The sequence below is a fragment of the Hydra viridissima genome, unplaced genomic scaffold (genome assembly GCF_058129835.1).
Source record: "Hydra viridissima isolate aposymbiotic clone 2 unplaced genomic scaffold, HvirCarnegie_v1 scaffold_1, whole genome shotgun sequence".
Taxonomy (NCBI): Eukaryota; Metazoa; Cnidaria; class Hydrozoa; order Anthoathecata; family Hydridae; genus Hydra; species Hydra viridissima.
This window is the reverse complement of record NW_028324300.1, coordinates 5,066,544-5,090,676: the sequence shown is the minus strand read 5'-3', so window position 1 is coordinate 5,090,676 and position 24,133 is coordinate 5,066,544. Positions and strand designations below refer to the sequence as shown.

General features: G+C 28.7%; 1 protein-coding gene and 1 long non-coding RNA gene across 7 annotated transcripts; both read right to left on the bottom strand.

Annotated features, from left to right (window-relative positions):
- Positions 1-988: 988 nt before the first annotated feature.
- Positions 989-4,783, bottom strand: LOC149893005 (uncharacterized). Its single transcript, XR_016449181.1, has 3 exons — positions 3,676-4,783; positions 1,957-2,069; positions 989-1,284 (listed from the first exon to the last, which is right to left on the bottom strand). It is a non-coding gene; the product is annotated as an uncharacterized LOC149893005 (long non-coding RNA).
- A 4,370-nt stretch (positions 4,784-9,153) lies between these two features.
- On the bottom strand, positions 9,154-22,794 carry LOC145187407 (DIS3-like exonuclease 1). Of its 6 annotated transcripts, none has more exons than XR_016449385.1 (31): positions 22,639-22,794; positions 22,424-22,473; positions 21,953-22,030; positions 21,588-21,739; positions 21,337-21,418; positions 21,056-21,200; positions 20,641-20,708; positions 19,363-19,433; positions 19,185-19,241; positions 18,579-18,673; positions 18,316-18,443; positions 17,909-17,988; positions 15,673-15,906; positions 14,509-14,577; positions 14,246-14,344; positions 14,023-14,115; positions 13,691-13,793; positions 13,446-13,543; positions 13,109-13,185; positions 12,862-12,941; positions 12,669-12,779; positions 12,174-12,259; positions 11,907-11,970; positions 11,662-11,749; positions 11,477-11,538; positions 11,233-11,337; positions 10,974-11,116; positions 10,328-10,419; positions 10,143-10,225; positions 9,934-10,059; positions 9,154-9,726 (listed from the first exon to the last, which is right to left on the bottom strand). XR_016449385.1 is itself a non-coding variant. In XM_090076972.1 (31 exons), the coding sequence occupies exons 1-31, from the start codon at positions 22,766-22,768 to the stop codon at positions 9,556-9,558; spliced, it is 3,105 nt and encodes a 1,034-aa protein (XP_089933098.1). In that variant the 5' UTR covers positions 22,769-22,794; the 3' UTR covers positions 9,154-9,555. The 6 variants fall into 6 exon arrangements, 4 of the variants coding, with proteins under 4 accessions (XP_089933098.1, XP_089933100.1, XP_089933099.1 ...); XM_090076972.1 differs by having other exon boundaries at positions 12,669-12,764; XR_016449384.1 differs by lacking the exons at positions 9,154-9,726; positions 9,934-10,059; positions 10,143-10,225; ... (4 more) ...; positions 11,662-11,749; positions 11,907-11,970 and having other exon boundaries at positions 12,669-12,766; positions 12,863-12,941.
- Positions 22,795-24,133: the final 1,339 nt, after the last annotated feature.

Genomic DNA, 24,133 nt, shown 5'->3' with positions numbered 1-24,133 from the left:
TACTTCTTTAATTTTTACAGTTCTTTTAAAAACAAGTGAGTAATAATAATTAAAGAGAAATTGACAGTATAATTATTTTTTAATACGACATATAGCAGGGTTAGAAAAAACCCAGTTCACTGGGCTTTTTTGGGATTTTTTAAATTACAGTATTTTTACCTTTAATTTTGGGCCTAAAAAGGGTAATTTTAGATTTTTATTTTTAGATTTAAATGATAAATTGAACTTTAGAGAATGCTTTTCCTTTTCAACAATTAAAATATTCTAAATTGTTAAGCATAATTAAAGAAAAGAATATTATTTCGAAGTAGGAGAAAAATAGGATATGAGTGTGAAGAGATTTCCCAGGTTGATAAGAACACAATTAAGTAGATCATTATGAGCAGAAAATCAGTAATAAAGTGGAGCGTGTTCGTGCACATCTAGAAAAATGTAAGATAATGAAGGGCAAAAAAAATGAACCAGAATATAATGTTCGAAGCTCAACTGTTAGAATTAGTATTGCTTCTAATGCTTCAGATATGTCGAATGTGTCGGTTTCTGTACGCCCAATTCCCAACCCAACTCAAGGAAGTAAGCTGAAACCTTCTAATCTGAACAATCTACTTATCAGAAAAATTTTTTAAATAAGCAGGTTGCTCGCTTTTTATTAAGCTCAAACCTATCATTAAACTCAGTTGAAGAGTCAGAGTTTCAAAAGGTTTGCTCACTTCTGCAGCCTGGATATATTTCACTTAATTGGTAGAAATTATAAGTAGAGTTGCTGGATGCTGTGTAAAATAATCTCTTAATTGAGATTTGTAAGGAACTTGAGAACAAAACAACACTGGTTATCTGTCAAGATGGGTGGTCAGGCATTCAGAATGGTCCAATCATTGCCACTCAGTTTATAACTGAGTTTTTTTGCATAAGATTTTTGATTCTGGAGCACAGAAGAAAATTGGAGATTATTGCTTCACGATCCTCAATAAAGTAATTGTAGAGATAAAGAGTGGCTAGTAGAAAGAGATCTGAATTTTATTAGTTTACTGTATAAGCTAACTCTCATGGACCAAGAAATGTTCCCTAAAGTTATGTTCTTGTGGTTAGATGCAACTTACCAATGGTGGTCAGTTGCAAAAGAGAATTCAGCTTGTGTCTCTCACAGTAAGAATTTATCCGAGTTTAATGAGTTTTTAGCATCTCTGCACTCCTGTCCAGCCACTTTAGCCTCCATTGAGAGATTGTTCTCAACTTTTGGGTTCATCTGGACAGACATAAAGATCTACAAAGCTCTTCATAACCCTGATGAATAAGTAAAAAATTTTAAAAATAAAAAAGCAGAAATAAGTGAATAAATAAAAAAATAACTAAATAAAATACAACTAAACCATAGTAAAGTCTGAGTGAAATGAACTCTGCAGTGAATATGAATATCAGTTAAGCTAAAAATTTAACTCGCTTTTAGTTTACTAACGACGAGTATTCTGAAACGATAGAAGGCTAAAGACTTAAAATATGGCTCATTTCTTAAGAAAAGACAAAACATTTATAACTTTTTTTGGAAAGTAATACATAAATACTTATAAAAAAAATCCTTTGAAAGGTTATAGGTTTGATTTAATCCCAAAAAATCCTTATTTTTAAAGAATTATTGGTTTAAACCTGTAAAAAAATACTTTTTAAAGTTTGAAGATGGCAAAAGTTTGATTTTTATAGCAAAAACTTCAAAAAAACAAAAAACAAAAAAAACTCATTTTTTGGTAGATCTTTTTAGGGGAATTTTTTTGGGAGGGTTTTTTAATGCCAATCTTGGCATTTAGTAATAGATGAGGCGATACCTTAAAGTTTAACAAAATCTTAAGCAAATACTTAAACAAGAAATTATCAACTATCAACAGAAGTTCCTATTTACACAAGCTAACAAAAAAGTATGTTGTGAAAATTTTTAAAGAAATGCATCTGAATCTTGTATACTTCATATACTACTCATATACGTTTGCTGAAACCGTATCTGGCATAAGTTTTTTTGTATCAGCTACATTTCTCTAGCAATAGTCCTTGATTGTATTTGAAAGCAGGTAAACAAGCTAAATAAAATAAAGAAAAAATTAAAAATTGTACATTTTTTCATAGTTTAGTTACAGATTTTATTCAGTTTAACACACCATGCTTTTTAATCATAAACTCATCATTCATATAACTAAAACTGTTGTGAAACTTTTTAACAAATAACTTATTTAGAGCACATGGGAAAAAAGCTGAAAAGCGAAGTTATGTTGGCTGAGAGAAAACAAAAAGTTGTAAGTGAAGAAGCAATTACTGAAAGTCCCATTAACCACTACTACCAACCTAATTTCATTCCAATTTACTGGATGCTTTGTATACTAAGATGCGCAGAAAATAGATTTAAGTTTAGAAAACAGATTTAGAATTTCTCATATTCCATATATAACTAAATGTGCAAAAATGGTGGGTGATATCACTTTTTTAATCTCATTTTCAACTTAGTACACCCAAAAAACATAAGAATCAGATGAAATTCTTAAAATTGATGTTTCGGTTAATGAAGTATATTCACAAAATATCTTGTTTAAGAAGAAATTTGTTGCACTGTATTCAAATAAATTGATCCTAAAGAAAATTATTGACTTCATTTCACTTTAAAAAGCTTTACAAATATAAAAAAAAGCATGCAAACCTTAACTTAAGATCAGTAAAACAGTGCAACAAAATATTTTCTTATATAAGCTTTTTAAACAAATTAGGCTGAATTTTTAGTATTTTTTGGTGCTGACCACATCTGGAATTAATTGTTTTGTATCACTTATAGCTCTCCTTTATATGTTGTTACATTTATTAAACATGATATGTTTTTGTATTAGTAATTGCGTGATCCTAAACTAGGGTTCTTCTTGTTCTCCTCCTACTTCTCTAATGGACCTAAATCTACATTTAGGAGAGACATACAGAGATATTCTAGAGACACACTTATTCAAGTCATTAACTTCACAAAAAATTCTTGATTTGTCATCCAACCAGTTTGCCAGTCTTCATCCTGACTTATTCCTTACATTTTGGAGAGATATTAATTTCTACAAACTACATGAAACATCAATTTTAAAGTTTATCTTAAAAACGTAGGAGCACTGGAAAACATGAAACAATCTGGTGATATTCCTAATGATATTCTTCTTAGTTTCATAAATAAGTAATCAATAAGTGGAATAGATTAAAAAACTTGAAAAAATTTTTTTAAAAAAAAAAAAAGGAAAAGTCATATTATGTGCTCTTTTTTCATTTTTATACAAGCAAAAAATAGAACATGAAAAAATTTGAGTTTGAAAAGAAAAATTCTGAAGAAACACTAAGTTGTATTACAAAGCTAGGACAAAAATTCAAAAAATACAAAACTTCTTCATCACATTGTATCCATGTAATTAGATATTAAGGAAAAAATTTTCTAAAGAAAAACAAAATAGGGAAAAAAATGCAGAAATTTCATGGCTATGTAGGAATAAGTAAAAATCACTAGGGATTTCCAAAAATATGTGGTACCTTGAAAGTTTTTATTTTTAAGAATTAATGACATCACAAATGACAGAGAAGAATAAAACTATATGATAGATCAAATATTTGAATATAAATATATATTAAATATATAATTACAGTTTTTAAAATCTTATGTATACCTACTTTTTCTACTTTTCATAATTTGCTAATTATTTTAATTGTTAAGTATGCAATAGAAACGATTTCGATGTTCATTTTCTATATGTAAGACATTCATTATTATCCCAATTCAAAAAGTTCATACTTCGTTCTTCATTTTGTTAACTGTTTGTCACAATATAAAACAGTCCTCTGAAATTAAAGGGAACAGAAAGTTGTCAGTTATGTAAAAGAACTTGCTTCTACTTTGCTTCCTGATTAAATATTTGTTTGACTTGTAGCTTAAGTCAAAACATTTTTATAAATTCATGCAAAATGTAGATTTAAGTATAAGGTAGCTCTGATGCTCATGAAAATTTTTAAATTTTATTCCCAATTAAAGTTGAGAGGGTTTCTGAAGTATTAATTCATGCACAATCTAATCATTCATTAATTCATGCAAAACATATTCATTTATTAATTCATGCAAAATGTAGATCCAAGTATAAGGTAGCTCTGATGCTCATGAAGATTTTTACATTTTATTCCCAATTAGATTGAGAAGGTTTCTGAAATAGCTTCACCGGTTAAACACGTGTTACTTATTACTTAGGTCTGAAAATATACTTTTATGAAAAGATATACATTTAGAGAAAAATGACCCAGACCGTAGGATAACTATCCTTTCTCAATAGCAGTTGTTAAGTTTGTAAAAAACTAAAATTAACATTAAGCTGTTAAATATCGTGCCATTAAATATTATGACTCTTCTTCTGCTACCATGCAATATGTTGGGAAAGGGAACTAGTATAAAGAGGACCTGACAACTATTTTCCACCTCACTACAGTCTTCAGATTTTCGTCGCTTCTCTAGTAAAACTAATTACGATAACACGTCTTTTTTTAATACACTGGTATCAAATCAAACCACAAACTTCTGATTAAGTTTACGAGCAATTGTCAGACATTTTACTTAGAATGATTTTTCTGGTTTCCTTCGCATCGCACTTCCATAACATAAATGAGTAGATCTTAATGAGCTCTCTGCTGATTTCAGGATTTTTCGTCATCGAAAAATGCGCACTGTTTAGCTCAGCACCTCTTTATTTTTCTGAACTGAAAGAAATAATAAATGATGAAGTTGAATAAAAAACCAAGAAACGACTTCTATTCATAAACACTCAATTATTGATAAAAATATGATAAATATAATTTCTAAATAAATTTTTACAAATTTAACACTGCAAATAGTCGACCTTAAAATCGTTTTTCTTGTGTAAAAAACGGAATCGACAGATCACATGTGGTTTAAGCTTAAAAAAGTTAAATAATTATGAGTAGATTCACAAATAACTCATTAACAGATTTTTCTTTCCTCGTTTTTCTTATTCTTAGCTATCTTAAATATTATATTTTACTCAATCTATTAAACAATAATGAAAAGTCTTATGCAAAACCTATAAAAGAAAGCTCTATTAAATAGTAATGAAAATGATTATGTAAAAACTCTAAAGTGAAGAATTCTTTTCATTTTCTCAGCATGAGGGTGTTTAAAGTGTATATGTATAAGTGTATGTATTTCTTTTTGAGAGTGTTTAAAGTAAAAGGGTGTTTATAAAAATTTATAGACGATCAAACAGATTTTAGGTCAATTAACAATTGCGGTCAAAAAATAAATTCTCCTTTTTTTTTATAACTGAAACAAAACAAACAAAACTTAAAATGAAACGTATTTAGAAGAATTAATATTTTATTTTTGAAACGTTTAAGAGTAAAAAAGGGGAGAAATAATTTACTGTTTTTTGTTTTGAGTTCAAACTGCTTATTTAGTAGGCAACTTAGTTGCATTTCACATCTTTTACAACTTTAAGTTGCATTTGCATAAAATAAACTGAAGGCTGAAAGGTATAATTCATGTTTCTAAGCCGTATTACATTTTCTATAATAGCCTATATCGTTCTGATAAAACTAACACAATCTTTCTGTTATAATGCAACGCATTTATGAAAAAAAGAAATGCTCGCAAAATTTAACAAAATCCATTTCCTACTCTAACAAACAAAACAACTGTTGCCTATCCAAATAGAATTGAATTTGACAAAAAAAAAACATCTTTTTGTTAACTGCTTCTCCCTCATGATTCTGTTATTACTGTATCTGAGGAGATGAATAGGATGTTGCCAAAGATTAGTTCCTCTCCCTCCTTCCTTGCGTCATAGTTTTCAGCCAAGAATATTTGCACTAGCAGATTGTTTTCTAACTTTAAAGAACTGCTGTACCAGCAAATAGTAAAAAATGGATCCTAGTTTCTAAAGTGTTTGAAAAACGCTAGAATTTTCCCAATTGCTTAGGCTGTGTTAATGTAAAACATATCGTTACGCAAACATCAACCTGGGATTCGGGATTCAAGTTTTACATAAAAAAAACTTTAAATTTGTTTCGATCATGTCAAATATTATTTATAATAAACTGCGGTGATTGGAGCCTGGGAGGAATCTTAACCAGAAAATCGGGTCCCCCTCTCCCAAATGTAATGGAATAATAAAATACTTTTTTTAGTATTTTAACTAGATCGAAATTTATCTGAAAAAATGTAAATATCAAAAACTTTCTTCTCTTTTAATAATTACGATCTTGTTAAGTTGACAACGGCTTCCTGTTTGTGAGGGATGCCATCTTCACATGGTTACGTTTGAATGTTAATAAAATAAGAACTTAACAGATGAGTTTTAGTCTTATCGTAATAAACTTTTTTTTAACACACACTTGGAGCCTAATTTTACAGTGATATTATTCTATTATTTTATTTACAGTGATATCATTCTCAGGCTCTGATCACCGTGATATTTTCTAAATCATTTTTGCCCAAAATCCTGAACCCTTGACAGAATTTGCTGTCTTAAGCTAAAACTGGCGCATCCTTCTCTGCATCCTCTGTAAACAAATTTCCTTTAACATTATTTTTCTTCAATCAATATTTCGTATAAATTTATTTTGTTTATTTACAAAAAAATATATTCTTTACCCGACAAAAAAAAAAAAAAAAAAAAAACGTTACAAAAACGTAAGTATTAAAAAAAGGCGAAAGAACGAAAAATCTTCAAAATTTTGTCGTAAAGTTCGTTGGAATTCTCGTTTTTATAGATTCAATGTAAACACATCGCACTGCAATTTCTAAATTTAAAAATCAAGCATAATGGATTTTCTCCGCTTGGCATTCTGCCGCCATCTTTAAGCTATTAGACAACATTCGAGGAACGAGCAGAAAAGATATATCTCCCACTATCATAACACTAACGTTGGCAAATTCATTGACGTATGTATCAAAACCATATAACAGTAATATTCGAAGGAAAAAAAATGGCGACCATAACAATACGAAGAAAAAAAGTATTTTAAACAAGCTGCTCTTTGGAATGAAATGTAATGTTTTTGAAGTAAATAATTCTTTTTTAAAGGCATAACTTCTAAATGCTTGGATTACGTAAAATAGTGGAACAGTGAAACCAAAAACTAAACCCCAAAAATAAATTTTAACGAATCTATCTCTATTCTTTAAGTGCACACCGCAAAAAGTACCAACGCCATTCTCGACATAAATACCGAAACCAAAAAGAGGTAACACTGCCCACATAAAACTCGCTGCCCAACACGGTACAATGCGCACCACGGATGAAAAATAAGATGGCGTTGTGTCTTCTTCGTAAACTAATAGGTCAACAAAATGATAAAATACCAAAAAAAACACAAATATCGCTGTAAACCCTTCTACTTTACAAGCGAACGAATAATTATGTAGCGTCACAATTGTATTTACAAATACAAAAGTTGTAGCAAAGATTGCTTGTCCAAAGAAACTGTAAACTAAGCAACGTACAGTTTTTCTTTGGTGCAAATGAAGCACTGTTTGTTTATGAGAAAAAGTTTCTAAGGCGTTAAAAAGCCTATAAGCTTCTTTGATTGAACCAAATAAAACTGCACCAAATAATAAAGTTAAGATGTTCATTTTATACCGTTTTTACACAAGTTTTGTCGATTGAATGTGTTTAAAACAAATCGCTTTATATAACTGCAAATCGAAATTGTTGCCAACAATTGCATTTAAATTGTCTTTAATTGCATTCATCGGAAGATAATTTTACTATAATTGTTTGCGTGCTCTGGAAAATGTTTTTTTTTTCCTAATTCTTACGTAACTAAAACTTTTAATGTAAAATGTGGTGTCAGTTAAATAAAGTCTGAAACTTCAAACACATTAGGCCGGGTGAATAAAAATGAGCAATTGCTTTTACTCAGTAATTGGTCAACTTTACGTGAATAAAAACTTCAGAAGTTTTCTTCATATTTTTATTCGCGTAAAGGTAAGCAATTTACTTAGTAATTGCTCAATTTTACGTGAATAAAAACTTAAGTAAAGTTGTTGAAGTTTTTATTCACGTAAAGACGTAACACGTAAAGGTCTGTCGAGAAAATTATTCGCTTATCTTTTCGTATATGAAAATAATCCAATATTCATAGTGTATCAAATGTCTTAGCTATTAGACCGCTTCTCGACCTAATGGCCAGGATCAAGTGTAGCTAGTCTAGGCCGGTGTGCTTGTATAAAGCTGATACTTTTCTTTTTTTTTTTTCTCGCCTGCTCTTCAAAGGGGAGGCTAACTCAGGGTGGACGTACTACTGGCTTTTCCCTGGAGAGGATTTGGTAGTCTGCAAGGCAGTTGCTGGATGACTTTAAACACTTCAATACCTCAAATATTAACTTTCCACAGTGTATCAACGCATTTGGAGGTAAGCAATTTGCAATTTAGTCGCTATGGACAAGGTTAAAGAACCAAAGTTGAAAAAAAAAAATCTTGAAAGTATGAAAAAGTACATAAGCTATAACGATCAGGGAGTTTAACATGTAAATTGTAAGTCTTATATCGTTCAAGCTGTCTAACAAAATGCCAATATTTTTACAAAAAGTAGAAGATTCATGATTGATCGGAAAATCAGTCAACTGCAACTTCTTTGTGGTAAGATGTTCAATGAATCTCATGTTTGATGTTTTAAACTTTCTCATACTTCACGAGAAAAAATCAAGACTTTTATCCATTTTATTCAAAAAACGAAATGGAATATTGCACATATTTGTCTCCATCAAATACATAGGCCAAAATGTATACAAAAAATTTTCTACAGAACATGCTAATGCTTACTTAAGTCCCACAACAAATCATTATTGTATAGGTATTGTCTACCGATAATCTACACTACTCGTAAGAATCAACAGTGATACTAAGATAAAAAACTAAAATTGCGCCCTAAGACGTGAATCGTTTCTGTAGTCCCGAAATTATTTTACCAAGTACTAAAGGTCAGCTTTTATTAATGAGGTGTTGAAGAAGAGATAAAACGAAAATTCACATATAAATGGAGAGGAGCATCTAGAATCTTCAGAGCGTCATTTGCGCAAAAAAAAAAAAAAAAAGAAAAAAAAGAAAAAAAAGAAAAAAAAGAAGAAAAAAGAAAAGGGACCTTTGCTTAGTAAAGTGAGAAAGTCTATTAAACAAAATCATAAAGACAAAATCGGCCTGTATTCACATTTACTAGATTATAATAAGAATTTTTGAAGTTAAAATTGAACTAAGCACAAAGCTTTGTTCAAATCTTAAGGTTTAAAGTTCTTCATCTTTCAAAATTTCAATTTTATAGTGAAAAAATCATAGTGTGCAAACCATTCAAATCACTTTAATATAATAAGAAATATGCTTTCTCAAAGCATTAAGCGCAGATTGGTAGCGTCATTTTAGTTAAATGCAAAGCCAAGAGTAAGAGCTGGCAGTTCATTGAAACTATCTTCTTAGTTTCCCAACAAATCTTGGCCATCTCCTTAGCTTTTCGATTAGGCAAGCCTAAAAACGATCTAGTTTTCTCGAACATAAACTACAGATCACTAGATTTATCATATAACGCTGTTTGTTTAAACCGTCTAAACATTTCATAGAGGCTAACACTTTTATGGGTCTGTTCATACAACTTCTTCAAAACTTCATCCGCACTACCCTTTTGTAACAAAATGGATTCGTTTTTCACTGCTTCTACATCTTTGACATCCTAAAAAAATTTATGTGCGCATAAAAAATTTCGAAAGTGCGCAGAAATAATTCAACAAAACAACAATTTAATTACTTTTCTTTTTCTTTGAAAACTTACACAAAAAAAACAAAACAAAAAAAAAACAAACAAAAAAAACAAACAAACAAAAAAAAAAACAGTTGTTTTAAATATTTTTTAAAATAAAATGTTCAAAAATATGCTGACCTTAACAATGTCCGATCGTTCGACTTTAGCGATATCTCTGTCGAACTTTACATCTGATGCAAACGATAATAATTCATAGCTCAACGTCTCCAAATGAATTTTAGAAGAATTCACACTAATGCGAACCTATGAGTAAAGAACATAACTTCTATAAGATACTCTAACAATTAACCCATAAAATTCCCAAATCAACCAATCAAACCGTTTACTTTTAAATAGGCAAATAAATAGACATCTCGAGAAGTATTGTCACACCGGATAGTGATTCTGTCGTCAAATTTCGTTAACGAACCTTAATCATACATAAAGAATAACATTCGTTAACTCATAAAAGAAAATACTTTTCACACTTTTTTTTCAAGCAAATCTTTTTACGGTTTTATATTAAACTAACCTTGTTTGTAAACTATACGCCCGAGTACGTCATCTTCATAAGCAACTTCCCCAAACTTGTTTTTCAAAAAGACAACACCTTTTACACCATATCTGAAACGATCACAGACAAAGAAAAAAACTTCAAGTAACCAATCGTAAAAATACAGTTTACAGTATGCATCGGAGTTTGGTTTTTCTGTAAATAACCAATAAAAGTACAAACTCCATCATTCTTTTAAGATAAAACGAACATTCTAAAGTTTATCAAAATAGAAGTCTTTATGCGTTTTAAACAACTAAAATTTTTGGTGTGATAACTTAATATTTATATTTTGTCATCAAGATTCACGGATTTAATCTTTTGAAGATTTGAAACAAAACAATAGATGGCATTTGAGATATCAAAATTTTTCTGCAATATAACTTTGTATGTCTATTTATTTGTAATTCAATTTATTTCAAAAGACGAATATAGAATATTGTACTTTCTTATCATTCGTTATTAACGGATAATAACGAATAATAACGAATTAACGGAACTTTTCAGATCTAATAAAATATATTTTAGCGGTTCAGTTGTTTTAATCAAGTAAAACACCTTTGACACTCATTAGTTCCCAGAACATTAACTCGGAATATTATTTATATAAAACCTATTTAACTACCTGGGTACAAACACAAGCACACCATTTGAACGCAAATTATAGACCAATCCATCTGCAAGACAAATACGATTATCTAATTGGTTACTTTTAAAGTATTGGGTGAGAAAAAACTGAACCGAAGCTTTCTGAGCGTGATCGGCTTCCTAATTTATGTAATAAACCAAAATTAAATACAAATGATCTACAGCAGCACATAAACGCTTATCTAAATAAGATAAAAAAAGAGACAGCAATTTGAAACTTTACTAAGTATTTATACTCTGTGCTTAATATTCATATGATCGCATATTGATTGCAGATCACTATTTCCAAGCAACTTTTGATCGTATGATGAATTCACAGACGCCAGTAATAAACGATGAACCTAAAATAAGTTTTTGTTTAACAATTTAAAAAAACAGAAACAACAACGAAAAAAAAACTTTAAAAAATAAAGTTTTTTGGTTGATTATTTCTTGTTTTCCTGAATCTACAATTGATTTGATATGTAAGAAAAGTTGTACCAACACATCAGCATATCTTCTTATAGGAGAGGTAAAATGAGTGTATACATCCAATGCCAGGCCTAGAGAAATAGTGTTTTCAATTTTTCCTTCGTCATTCAGTAACTCAAAACAAGTAAAACCAAAAACAACAACAAAATAAAGATAATAATAACTGTTGCTGAAATAAAGAACATAATAATCACCATAGTGATAATATTTTTCAGCATCAAAAGATCCAGTAGAAAAATATGAAGCTACATTCATTGCTTGAGTGGCAAGTAATCTGAAAACCTAAATATATAACGAGTAATTCCTTTCTGGAGTGAACGCTTTAAAAAAATACCGTTATTAAACAGCTATAAATTTATAATAAGTTTAAAGAATCTCATATCTTTTCATTTAGTAAACATTTGCTTCAAAGAATTGAAATCATAAAAATACCGCAAACCTTATTCACATGAGGATCACTAACGCCACAGACATCTAAAGAGCTAGCTAGACTCTGATTCGATCTAAAAGATAATAATCTATCAATATTTTACACAAAATAACTTCCTGACTTTAAAAACATTAAACATGAACAAAAATTAAAATTTGAATAAAAACTTTCAAAAAATAATGAAAAAATCAACAAATCCAAGTAAACCCAGATATTGAAGACAAATTCACTTTGTTTATTTTAATGATAAGCCCAAAAACAATATAAAAGTTGTACGTTGTATCAAGTTGGAATCCAGCAGCTCTTGCACAATCTTTCAATGGTGTAAAAAAATCTTGGTTAGGTGGAGGATGGCAGCGGAGCTAAAATGGACCAACCAACATGCATGTACATCTACATATCTATTAGATCTAATACTTTGTAGTAACTACTAATAAAAAATTCGAAGTGTCTTCGTAGAGCGCAATGCGCTCTACATAGTCATAAGCTGCTCAGAGCGCAATATTGTACACGCATACGCAATTATTTTATTATAACAGTGCGATTTATATTTCACAATAAAGCTGGTTAGATAGGCGGTTAGGGATAGGGATAGGGATAGGAATGGGGATAGGGATGGGGATAGGGATGGGGATAGGGTTAACATCAACAAGATTTTAAAAAAAAAAAAAAATATTTAGCGCATGCGTACAAAGTATTGCGCTCCGAGTAGCATATGGGTGCAGAGAGCGTATTGCGCTTCAAGTAGCAACGGCCTAAAAAATTACTTACTAAAGAGTTTGTTTTAAAAGTATCCTTTGTTTTCTTTGCCACCCAGTGGTTTGCAAAGATCATGCATTCAGCTATAGTTTCATGTACTTCTAGTGACTATTTAAAACATATCTTAACAATCAGAACATTATAAAATTTAAGTTCAACTTATTATTAACAAACTCATAAGCTGTGCACTACTGATGATAATTACCTTTTTTGGAGCCAATTCATTTACTTGCTTTGAACTACTGACTGATAGCTGAATTTCTCCTCCTTCAAGATCAACAGCCCCTATAAAAATCATAAGAGTATTACAAACATATACGTCATATGCATACACTATTGGGTATTGTTAAGGCATTCAATTAAATACATAATTATATTCATAATATATAAATACTCTATTAAAAAAATGGTTGTTTTGTTTATTATCCAATACAAAACACAGCGCTTCTTACCTTTGCTAGATCTTTTAGCTTTTAGTTTACGAGCTACCTTCATGAGCAAACAGACTGATTTTTGAAGTTCTTGGTAACTTTTAAAATATATATGACTTATATGAACAAATATACAAATGTATATTACTTATATAAACAAATATATAAATGTAAGGTTGGATTTTTTTAATAAATAAGAACACAAAGAAGAAATGTAAAAATATAAATGAAAACTTAAAAATACAAGTGGATATGTAAAATTAAGTAAAAATGTAAAAATATAAGTAAAAATGAAAAAAATAAGCGGAAACATAAAAATATTAGTGGAAATATAAAAATAAATAGCTAAAATAACAACCAATTTTCTATTGATGCAGGATGGATATCTTTGAATTCTGGTATAATATTAGAAAGTTCCTTTAATTGAATCTGATCCTCACTAATTGCTTGGGCAGCCTAAGAAAATGACAATTTAATTGTGCATTAAAAAATGAAAAACAAAATAATTTTTATTTACCATAAAATAAAATTTGTTGTAAGCATTTAAAAAATAGTAAAAAAAAGTTTAAAACTTTCAAAAAAAAATTTGAAGCAGAAGTTTACTTCATAGTAAAGTTTGTACTTGGATCTAATAATGGTTCGACCATACCAAATATCGATAACATCATAATTGTTGTCTAATTTCCAAATGACACTGACAGCATATCTAAATACATAGTTTTTCAAAATTCAAATTTTGAAAAATTCACTCTTTAAGTAAAGAAAAACATTTAATGAAAAATTTTCAGTGAAAAAAAAAATAGTAAAAATAAAAAGTTTTTGTTGCTTACAAAAAAAAAAAAAAAATTAATAACTATGGAAAAAAAAAAAACATTTTTATATAAAAGAAATTAAAAAAAAAAAAAAAAAAAAAAAAAAAAGAAATTTAAATAAACCTGTCAACTCCACTGATCAATGAGCATAAATCAGAACTTAGTATTGCAGGTAACATATCATAACGTCTGTCAGCTAAATACACAGTTGTTGATCTGTTAATAAAAATCAAGGTTCTGTTTGAAAAAAGTTAACCTCAAAAATTATTTTTACGCTTATTTTAAAAAAAGGAGAAAAAGTAAACAAACACTAAGAAATCAAAAAGAGTTTTATGACAGTGTTTACCTTGATCGAGCATCCAAATCTGTAAAGCTATTTGGTTTGACAAAGTATGAAACATCTGCAATGTGAACACCCAACTCTATTACATCACCATTTTGTTCTCTAAAATGAAACATGTCTACAATTTATAAACACAATATACAACCCACATTATAACTTATACTAGTTATGTAACCAATTTAAGTAAAAAAAGCAACATTATGCTATTTCTTTGATAATTATCATCATCATGCTTACTGCTATCATCATTTTTATATTTATTTCACCTCACAGAAAGAGCATCATCAACATCTTCACAATCTTTAGGATCAATGCTGAACACCAGGTGAGACCCCCTGCAAACAACATTAACATCATGGTGATCAATTGTGAATGGTTTTTCTGAAACTTTTATTCACTACAATATTTTTATTACAATTTTTAGTTTTATAAAAGTCTATTTGTATAAAATCTGATTCTAAAAGCGACAGTTCTCATAATAAAGCTACATTTAAGTTTTTCGTACATATTTATCAAACATTTTAAACATTTGAACTGGAAATCCTGTGTGTGGACACTTTCTTTGAAATGGATAAAGTCTTTATTTGGAGACACTTTAAAAATAATGATAAAGCTCTTTCAACTATTTATAGATTAATCAGACATGCAGAACAAGAAAAAAATATTACTGAAAAGAAAAGAAGAGGTTAAAAGCCAAAATTCAGCTCTTTAAGAGAAGGAAACATTTTAAGAGAAGCATAAAAAAGAAAAATACAAATGTAGCAAATCAACAATTTCAACCATTTGGTAGCTCGCCTGAAATGCCACAACCTATATTTCAAATATAGAAATTACAAATTTATAATTGATGAGTAATACCTCACATTATTTAATGCCAATTTGTCTGGGAATGATATTTTTTATTCCAGTGACCGAAATAAGGCAGATAAAAATGTCAGATATTTTTGTTACATTTTATTGGACACACGTTAACATTATACAATACTTTAAAAAACATTTAACTTGAGCAAAAAAAAAAAAAAAGGATCTCAAACTCAAGATGATTTTGGTAGAAAATACATTTCTAAATGAGTCGTTTCAAAGGTTTCTCTTTTGAAAATAAAAAAAGAATATAATTATAAATCATATAAAACTTTATTTATCTTTAGTTCTCTATCTTGCAATACAACTTAAAATTACTCCTTCACTAAAAATACAGTTGCAGTAAGTGGTTTGAGTTACCAAACTGATTTTTTATAGTAAAATCAAAACATTAAAATAATCTGAAATGTAAAACCACTGAAAAAAGTTTTAAGTTCATCAACATTTTAAGTTTAATCACAACAAACAGATTAACAGATTGTTTGATCTGTTTGTTGTGAATTTTACTTTCATAAAATACAAATTAAAAAAAAAGCAACCCAAAAATTCTAAAAGAAATTATAAAAAACCTTAGATCTCTTCGATTCATGAGCTCAAGCTCTGTTATCTTCCAAGGGTCATCTTTAGTATTTAAAGGCATTTCCTTCATAACCTGATCACTGAAAGGTGTTACAAGAAGATTATGCTCCACAAGAATGGCTGCAATTTCAGTCTCTATATCACCTATGGTTCCCAAAACCTTCACAAAATGACCATTGGGATAAAGTGAATTGGTGTCCCAACTATCAATTCGTACAACAAACCTAAATCCAAATTTATTATGTAATGAAATTATTTTGAATATAAACAAAAAAATAAAATTTACAAATGCTATTTACTGAAATAAAAAAATTATAAAAGAAAAAATAAAGTAAAATAGTAATTTATCATATTTCATTAAACTTTTATTAAAACTATATATATATACAGTATTGTGAATAAGTTTTAGCCCACCATAATTTTATAATTATTTTTCATTTTATCGTAAAAATATGAAGGACTTATGAAGTAAAAAAAAATCAGGTTTTATAGACACATATATTACAAACAAAAATATCTAGAAATAATTTAATAAAATATGAAGGACTTATGAAGTAAAAAAAAATCAGGTTTTATAGACACATATATTACAAACAAAAATATCTAGAAATAATTTAATAAAATATGAAGGACTTATGAAGTAAAAAAAAATCAGGTTTTATAGACACATATATTACAAACAAAAATAGAAATAATTTAATAAAATATGATACAAAAAGAAAAAAACAATACTTCGTCCGCTTTTTGCGTTGATCACAGAAGCGAATCTCCTGGGAAATGATTCATATAAATTTGTAATGAACTTTTGTGGAATATTGTCCCACTCTCTTTTTAACATTCGAAAACATTTTTCAACATTTTTGAGTAATATTTAATCTTTTTCTTATCCAAATAATCCCAAACATGTTCAATAATGTTTAAATCTTGACTTTGAGCAGGAAAGTTCATTACTTCAAGAACTCCCTCCTCACACATCCTGTAAATATTTTTTTGCCATTCAGGAACAATGTTTGAGATCATTATCTTGCTGTAGAATGAAATTATTACCAATTAGTCTCATTCCAGATGGTATTGCATGATGTCTTAAAATTTATATATATTGTTCTCCTGTCAGTTTGCCATCAATTCTGATTAAATCACCTACTCCAGATGATGAAATACAACCCCAAACTAAAACAGAACCTCCCCCATGCTTGATTGTTGGATGTGGACAATCAGGGCAATAAGCCTCTTCAACCCTTCTTCTTACATACTGTCGTCTTTTGCTACCGAACAATTCAAATTGTGATTCATTTTTGTATAGTTCACGGTTTAACATTTCATGCATTCAATTATTATTTTCTGTTTTGCATATTTAAGTCTTTGTTCTTTATTGCCATGATGTAGTAAAGGCTTTCGAACTGCAACACACCCTCTTAACCCAGCTCTTAGTAAATGTCATTGAATGCAAAATGAGGAAACATTTGTCCCAGTCGCAGCCTGAATGTCTTGGGCTAGTTCACAGGAGGTTTTTTTCCGATTTCGCAGAGACACATTTTTTTAATACTTTGGGTTATGTTTTGTAAGCTTTGGAGGTCTTCCACTTTGAGTTTTATCCTCAAGAGATCCTGTGTTTTTAAATTTTTTTTATAATTTCTCTAATGGCTGTCCTTGAATATTTTGTTTTTTGGACAATTTGTTGTTGAGAATAACCTTCTTCATGAAGCACAATAACTTTTTTACGCCCCAGAAGTGGAAGATTACCCATTTTATTACTTAAATAACAATAAACATAATAATACAAAAGAAAAAAAAAAACTTAAATTAGATTAAGTTTTGCTCTTAGAAAAACAAAAACTAATATTAAACACACAGTATCTATGAAATATCTTTATAAACTGTACTATCATCTAATATGAAGCCTTCACAGCAATAAATAAATAAAAATGCAAGAGCAAACTAAAAACCTATTCACAGTACTGTGTGTGTGTTTGTATATATATATATATATATATATATATATATATATATATATATATATATATATATATATATATATATATATATATATATATATATATATATATATATAATATATATTTATATATACATATTTAAGAATTATTGCAGTACTCAATAATAATGTATAACTAATATCATGACTAATAGTAATCTATCTTTTCAAAAAAAAAGAAAAAAAAAGATAACAGAGCGAAATTCACTTTAAGCCTCAAAATGAAAGCATACCGCTTATCTTTTAACTTGTTTACTTGATGTGTGCAAATACGAATCTTTGGAATCCTTACATCCCAAGGAACAACTAGTAGCTATAAAAAACCTCAACATGTAACAGTAATTTCATTTGCATTCAGAAAATCTAAAAAATAACTGTTATGATGACAATACTTTAGAAAAAGGTCTTAGTAACCCAATTTTTTGTAATTGTAATGTTGACAAGCATTATTAGTATAAGAGAAAATGTTTAAAAAAAGGTTCAATAAACTGATTTTCTTAGTACAGCTGCACTAAAATGCAAAAAATATGTAAAAAGATAAAATATGTAATAAAATATAAGAAATTCTTAAAACAACTTTAAACTTGCAAAAATTTTCCACCCAAAAAGCTAGAATACCAAATATAAGGGAAAAACAGACCTTCCCTCCAGTAAAACCAGAAGAAAGTTCAGCTATAGAGACAACAACGTCTCTAAGGTTTCGTTGAAGAACACCAACAACACAACCTGTAACCATGGCATTTGCCTCCTTTTCCAACATTGAATCCTCTTGTTAAACAAATTTCAAAAATTTTTTATCAAAAGATACAAAATATAGAAATAATATCTAAAGCAATTTAGCTGTTTATTAAGGAAATATTATAACTAACTTTTATGGCATTTTTTTATAAGAATTAAATTGACCTTCACTAATAGAGGCAATGGACGACACCTTAGACTGCCATTTTTCTTTTGGCAATATTTCAACAACTACCAAATCACCATTGAATGCACGATTTCTAGAATAAAAAATTTTGGAATTTTTTTAATAACCATGTTTTTAGAAGTTGATTTCATCAAAAATCAAACAAAACTTTGTTCAAAACAACTAAAAAACAATTTTATAAAAGTTCAGTCATCTAAGATTTCAACAACATTCTTGGTATCAAAATCTAGAATACAATATTTATTAACCTGAGCCTGATTGATTTATTAGACTATAATTCTGAGGCAAGTTCATAGCTGTCCCTTATTATTACATTATATTATCCCATATAATATATTACTTTATGTTCTTGGTCCTCCTGTTTTTTTTTTTTTTTTTTTTTTGGAACTTTTCAAGATTTTGATTTTGTTGAAAACTCCTGTCAACAAAGTAAACATTTTAAAAATACTCTGAGTAACAGTCTTTTCAATATTGTGAATATATATATATATATATATATATATATATATATATATATATATATATATATATATATATATATATATATATATATATATATATATTGCAGTACATTATAAAATCACCTTAAAGCTGTGCCAGGAATTAGGATATCATTTTTTAAAGAAACTGTTTTTGATTCTCTAAAAAAAAAGATTTGATTATTTGATTTATAAAAAAAACTTATATTACTAAAAAAGTTTATACAGTGCTTGAAAAATAAAACGCACATACACTAAAGAAACAAAAATAAAATGCACATACACTGAAGAAACAAAGGCTTCTTGGATTGGATTATGTTTATTCACTCTCAGGTAACTACTCACAAACCTACCCTAAAAAAAGAATTTGATTGTCTAAGATACTTTAATTTATTAATTACAGAGAAAAAAATATTTGAAATATTCTATTTAACAAATTTCTACTATAAATTTACTATTGTTACATTTACTAAAGTATAACTTTGTTAAAGTTATTCATGTTACTTAGTAAGGTGGAATGCATATTTAGTAAGGTGGAATGCATATTTAGAGGTTGAAACCAAAAGCTTAAATGTCAGTTCTAAGTTCTGGTACAAGCACAATATTCCAGTTTTCCACAAGTTCTAGATTCAACCTGAACTTGGGTTAGACTGATTCTAACCTTTTTGAAAATAAACAAAATGAAGATTTCCTGTACACAAAATAAGGATTTGCTGTACCTATATATCCTTAAGGACTTCAGTGAAGTGATCCAAGAAGTTAGCCAGAAGAAAGCCAAACATAGCAGGCACTGTGCTATGATTTGTAGTTACTGTAACAGTAACAAATGTACCCTGATGTAATCAATCATTTAATACTTTGGGTAACAACTTTTGTAGATTTTTTACAGTAGTAATACCTGCTTTATCATCATTATAATTGTTATGGCATTTTAAATTATAATGGCTCATAACATCTGTCAGTTTATCAAAGTATTAGTTGGCATGTGTATGTTTAAAACTGTTGGTCAACATGTTGAACAGTTTTAAGCCTCAGTTCTACAATATATCAGTAATAAATATAGAAAATCAATACATAAAAACCAGCAAAGCATTGCACATACTTTTTCTAGAACTAAAGATGTGTCCCACTTCACCTTGATTCACTAACCTGGTTTCCCTTACCTATATAATAAATTTTTTTACTGCTTCATTCCTTTCCTGTCTTTCACTTTCATTAAGAGGAATGGTGTTTTTAACAAAAATAAATTCTAAGAGCTTATGTCACATGTGTTCTTATAAAATATAAACATTTATCATATTTATGTTATACATGCTAAAAACTAGTATACTTTGGTTTTGTAACAATACCTTATCAAGGTACTGTTTTACAGGATTCCATTTGAGTTCCATGCAATACAGATCGACAAGTAATTTCTTGTTTGCAGCACACCTCTATCATGTTAGTATGTACATATATGCATGTACATATATGAATCCATGACAATTTGTGTATTTTTTTGAATAAATCTGTTAAAGATATTTTAACTTTCATAAACTTTTAGTAGGAACAAAATAATTACCGATTTAATACCAGCTTGAAGAATATCTTTAGGATAATAGTCACGATACTCTTTACATATTGCAGTGCCTAAGAATGTTTTCAAAAAGAGTATATATTTTAAAATAAAGATAAAAATTATGAAAAAACTGTCTTTAAAAATCAAACTAGAATACTAGATTATAAAATTCTTAAATATTTTATTCTCAAACTAAATACTACACCAGGCTTTTTGATAAGAAAACCTACTGCATCATGTGGTTTGTACCCTTTTTAAAAGAAGTTGATTGTTTCCATATGTTTACAAAATATCAAGTCTCAAATTACCTTTTTAAATTTGTTATATAATTGCTGTACAAATTAGATAATGCATTTTTTTTGACAGATTTAAATAGATGAAATATCACAGGCAGAATATTTTAAAGAAGATAACTCACCAACATTGGTTTCTGCACCAATTAAAGATGTTAAAGAATCATAAAGGTCATGCGCCTCTGTAAGGTCAGGCCAAAATCCTTTTAAATAATCTTCTGTAGTCATTATGAATACACCTTGTGTTTCACTCCCATATGTCTTTAAAAACTAAAAAGAATTTTGTTACTTTTATAATCAGCCTAAAAAGATTACACAAATTAAAAACTTGTAAAGCAGCTCTTTAGGTTGACTGTAACATTGTTTTTATATAAAAAAAAAAAAAAAAAAATTCGAAGATGTACACCTGCTGATTTTCTGTAAGTATGATAATAGAAACAGCTCCATTTAAATGATTATGATACCATTTTGATGCATAGTACAAGTTTCTGTACAAAAAAAATATGATACTTAAACTTTTACACATTTTATTTATAACTGTTTTATTTATAAATAGCACCAACTAAGAGACTTTTATTACAACTTGATTAGTCAAAAACATTTTATTACAACTTGATTAGTAAAAAACATTTTAACAATCAAACACTATATACATACAACATTCTCCATGTATCAATATCTGTTTTTAATGAGCGTTTGATATAGCAACCTCTATGATGTTCATTGTTAAACAAAATTGATTCTTTGTCAGGGTCTTTTAAGAGTGACCTTAGCTTTTCATATTGTTTCTTATTTCCAATTTGGTTGATCTAAAATTGGATTAAAAAGTAATACAATAAAACTTTGGTTTTTCAAAATGAAAAAATTTAAGCTTTTTTTAGAAAAATTGATTTTATATAACTTCAAACTCTTATTTTTACTTAAATAGTTACTTAAGGTATGCAAAAATAATCTTGCATACTTGTGGATTTTTTTAAAGACACTTTTAAAAGTACTTTAATTTTTAAATACAATAAATTTACAAAATTTGAAACAGTTTGCATGAACAGGATTCCAGTTAGGGCTTTCAATTCCAGAATTTCAAAATAAACTTGAGTAACCTAAAAAAGAAATTTAAAAATCTTACGCAGAAAACACTACAAAAGCCCAGAAAGACATTAAAAATCCAGTGGGCCCTGAAAACTCTTATTAAAAATCCAGTGTCCCTGAAAACTCTTGTTATAAACTTGTTGTTTAAGGTGAGTGAGAACATTTTGGATTAAACCTATGCAATTAGGGTCTCTATGTGAGAATGCTTTCTGATAAAAATAAACGAGAGATGAAGAGATCATGTAACCTGATTTTTTAAATCTAAATTTAATATTCTAATGAGAGGTCATGTGATATGACCAAAGCTTTTATTGAAAAATTTTTACTAATTTTTAAAATTTTAAACTAAATTTTAAAACAAAAGAAAAAGATAAATATATGTTAAAAAAAAAAGTAAGTAATACTTCACAATCTGGTACTAAATAATGGGTACAGTCAGTTGGAAGCATTTGACCTAAAGTAAATGTTACATAAGCTCTATATATTCTTATTTAGAAAAATACAAAATATTGCATTAACATCAACAAATAGGCTTTTCCACATCTTTCTTTGTATTTCAAATACAATAGCTAAACAAAATTGCTTATTTTCCAAGAGTTCTTAAACAGTCTAAACCTACCTGGCCACTTTTCACAAGAGTTACAAAAACCACTTTTGCAAGGTATATCATTTCGCAAGTAATGCTCACATACAACTTTCACACTTTTTGAATTCTTTTTGACAAGCAACACCTTTTCAAGCTTTTGCATGTTGCTTGAAGAAATATAAATCAAGTTATATAAAAAGTGATAGTTTAAATTCTTATCTTAAAAATATATAAAGAGATGTAAAAAAAAAAAAAAATTAATAAATATTATGTTGGAAAGAAAGTTCTTTTGCACTTTCATGAAATAGTTTAATCCATTATAATTCTGAACACTAAATCATCAATCTAAAATTTAATCACCATTATTATCAACAACAATTCTCCATTTGTTAGGCAAGGAATGGATCTCATTTATGTAGAAGATGCCTGGCTGTGCCTCAAAAAATTTAAGAATACTGACTTCAAGTTGGCAAACATCATCAAAGCTCTTCTCTGATGTGAAATTGCAGGGCACAGAAAAGCTGATAGTTGCTTGAAGCAATGTCTAGAGAATAAGATGGGTGGGGTAAGGTCTTCCTCTATAAGCTTATGAAAAGGCAGCCACCTATTGTCATGCAGAAAATAACATTTGGTACTGTAGCCACATTTGAGTGACTTTCTGTCTGAGTCTGTTCAATTGTTGACAGTAATATTCAGCTAATATGGTGGTGTTGGGAAGAGAAGTTCAAAATGCACAATGCCATGTATATCCCACCACATTGATAACATGACCTTCTTTTGGGCTCTGGTTATGCCCATTTTTCAGCATCAATGCACTAATGCTTAGTACCCACTACTGATTGCCAGTGATCTAACCAGTCAAGGCATTGCTTTTTGGAGAGCAGGAATATATAGATCTCTAAACACATGTTTTTGTCAATTGTGTCAGACTGTGGGAAACCCAAACTAAGAACATCAGAGTGTGGAGACTATACAGTTGGTACTGAGTCTTTCCACTAGTTTGCACACCACTTCAGAATGAACTTTAATTGGACAACCGGATCTTGGATGAGCCTAGGTTGGATGTCATTGGAACAAAAACATTGAAGCCAAATTCATTTGGTCATTTTGCCTTGGCCTAGAGATTGACATATGTTATGTTTGACCTCATCAGTGGAATGACTGAGCTGAAACTCATATAAGATGCAGTATTGAATATAGGATTTCTGATCTGACATTTTACATCAAGTGAATCACTTGTACTTGCTTATATAATTACGTGGAAATTTCTAGATAATGTACAGTTGATGCATTAAAACAAAATGCTAGAATATACTAGATTATCATAGAACCTTTGATGTTCTAATGATACCCATTTGTAATTGCACAAGTGCAAAACAAATTTCTTTCCAACCCAATAAGTTAATTCAAAAATTTGATTAAAGTTGTTTCTCATATTGCTTCATTATTCTTGCTTCTTAGTCATGAAAACAATAATTGACTTTTAAATAGTGTTTTAGTAGATTTAAAATTACAAACACTACTTTTA

Excerpts from the sequence above, each read along its gene's own strand:
- LOC145187407 (XM_090076972.1), bottom strand. The coding sequence starts at position 22,768 with ATGCAAAAGCTTGAAAAGGTGTTGCTTGTCAAAAAGAATTCAAAAAGT. Across the intron at positions 17,989-18,315 it reads CTGGTTTTACTGGAGGGAAG|CTACTAGTTGTTCCTTGGGA; the intron begins GTCTGTTTTTCC and ends GGTTTTTTATAG. Across the intron at positions 12,765-12,861 it reads ATGAATTGGCTCCAAAAAAG|TCACTAGAAGTACATGAAAC; the intron begins GTAATTATCATC and ends TGTTTTAAATAG.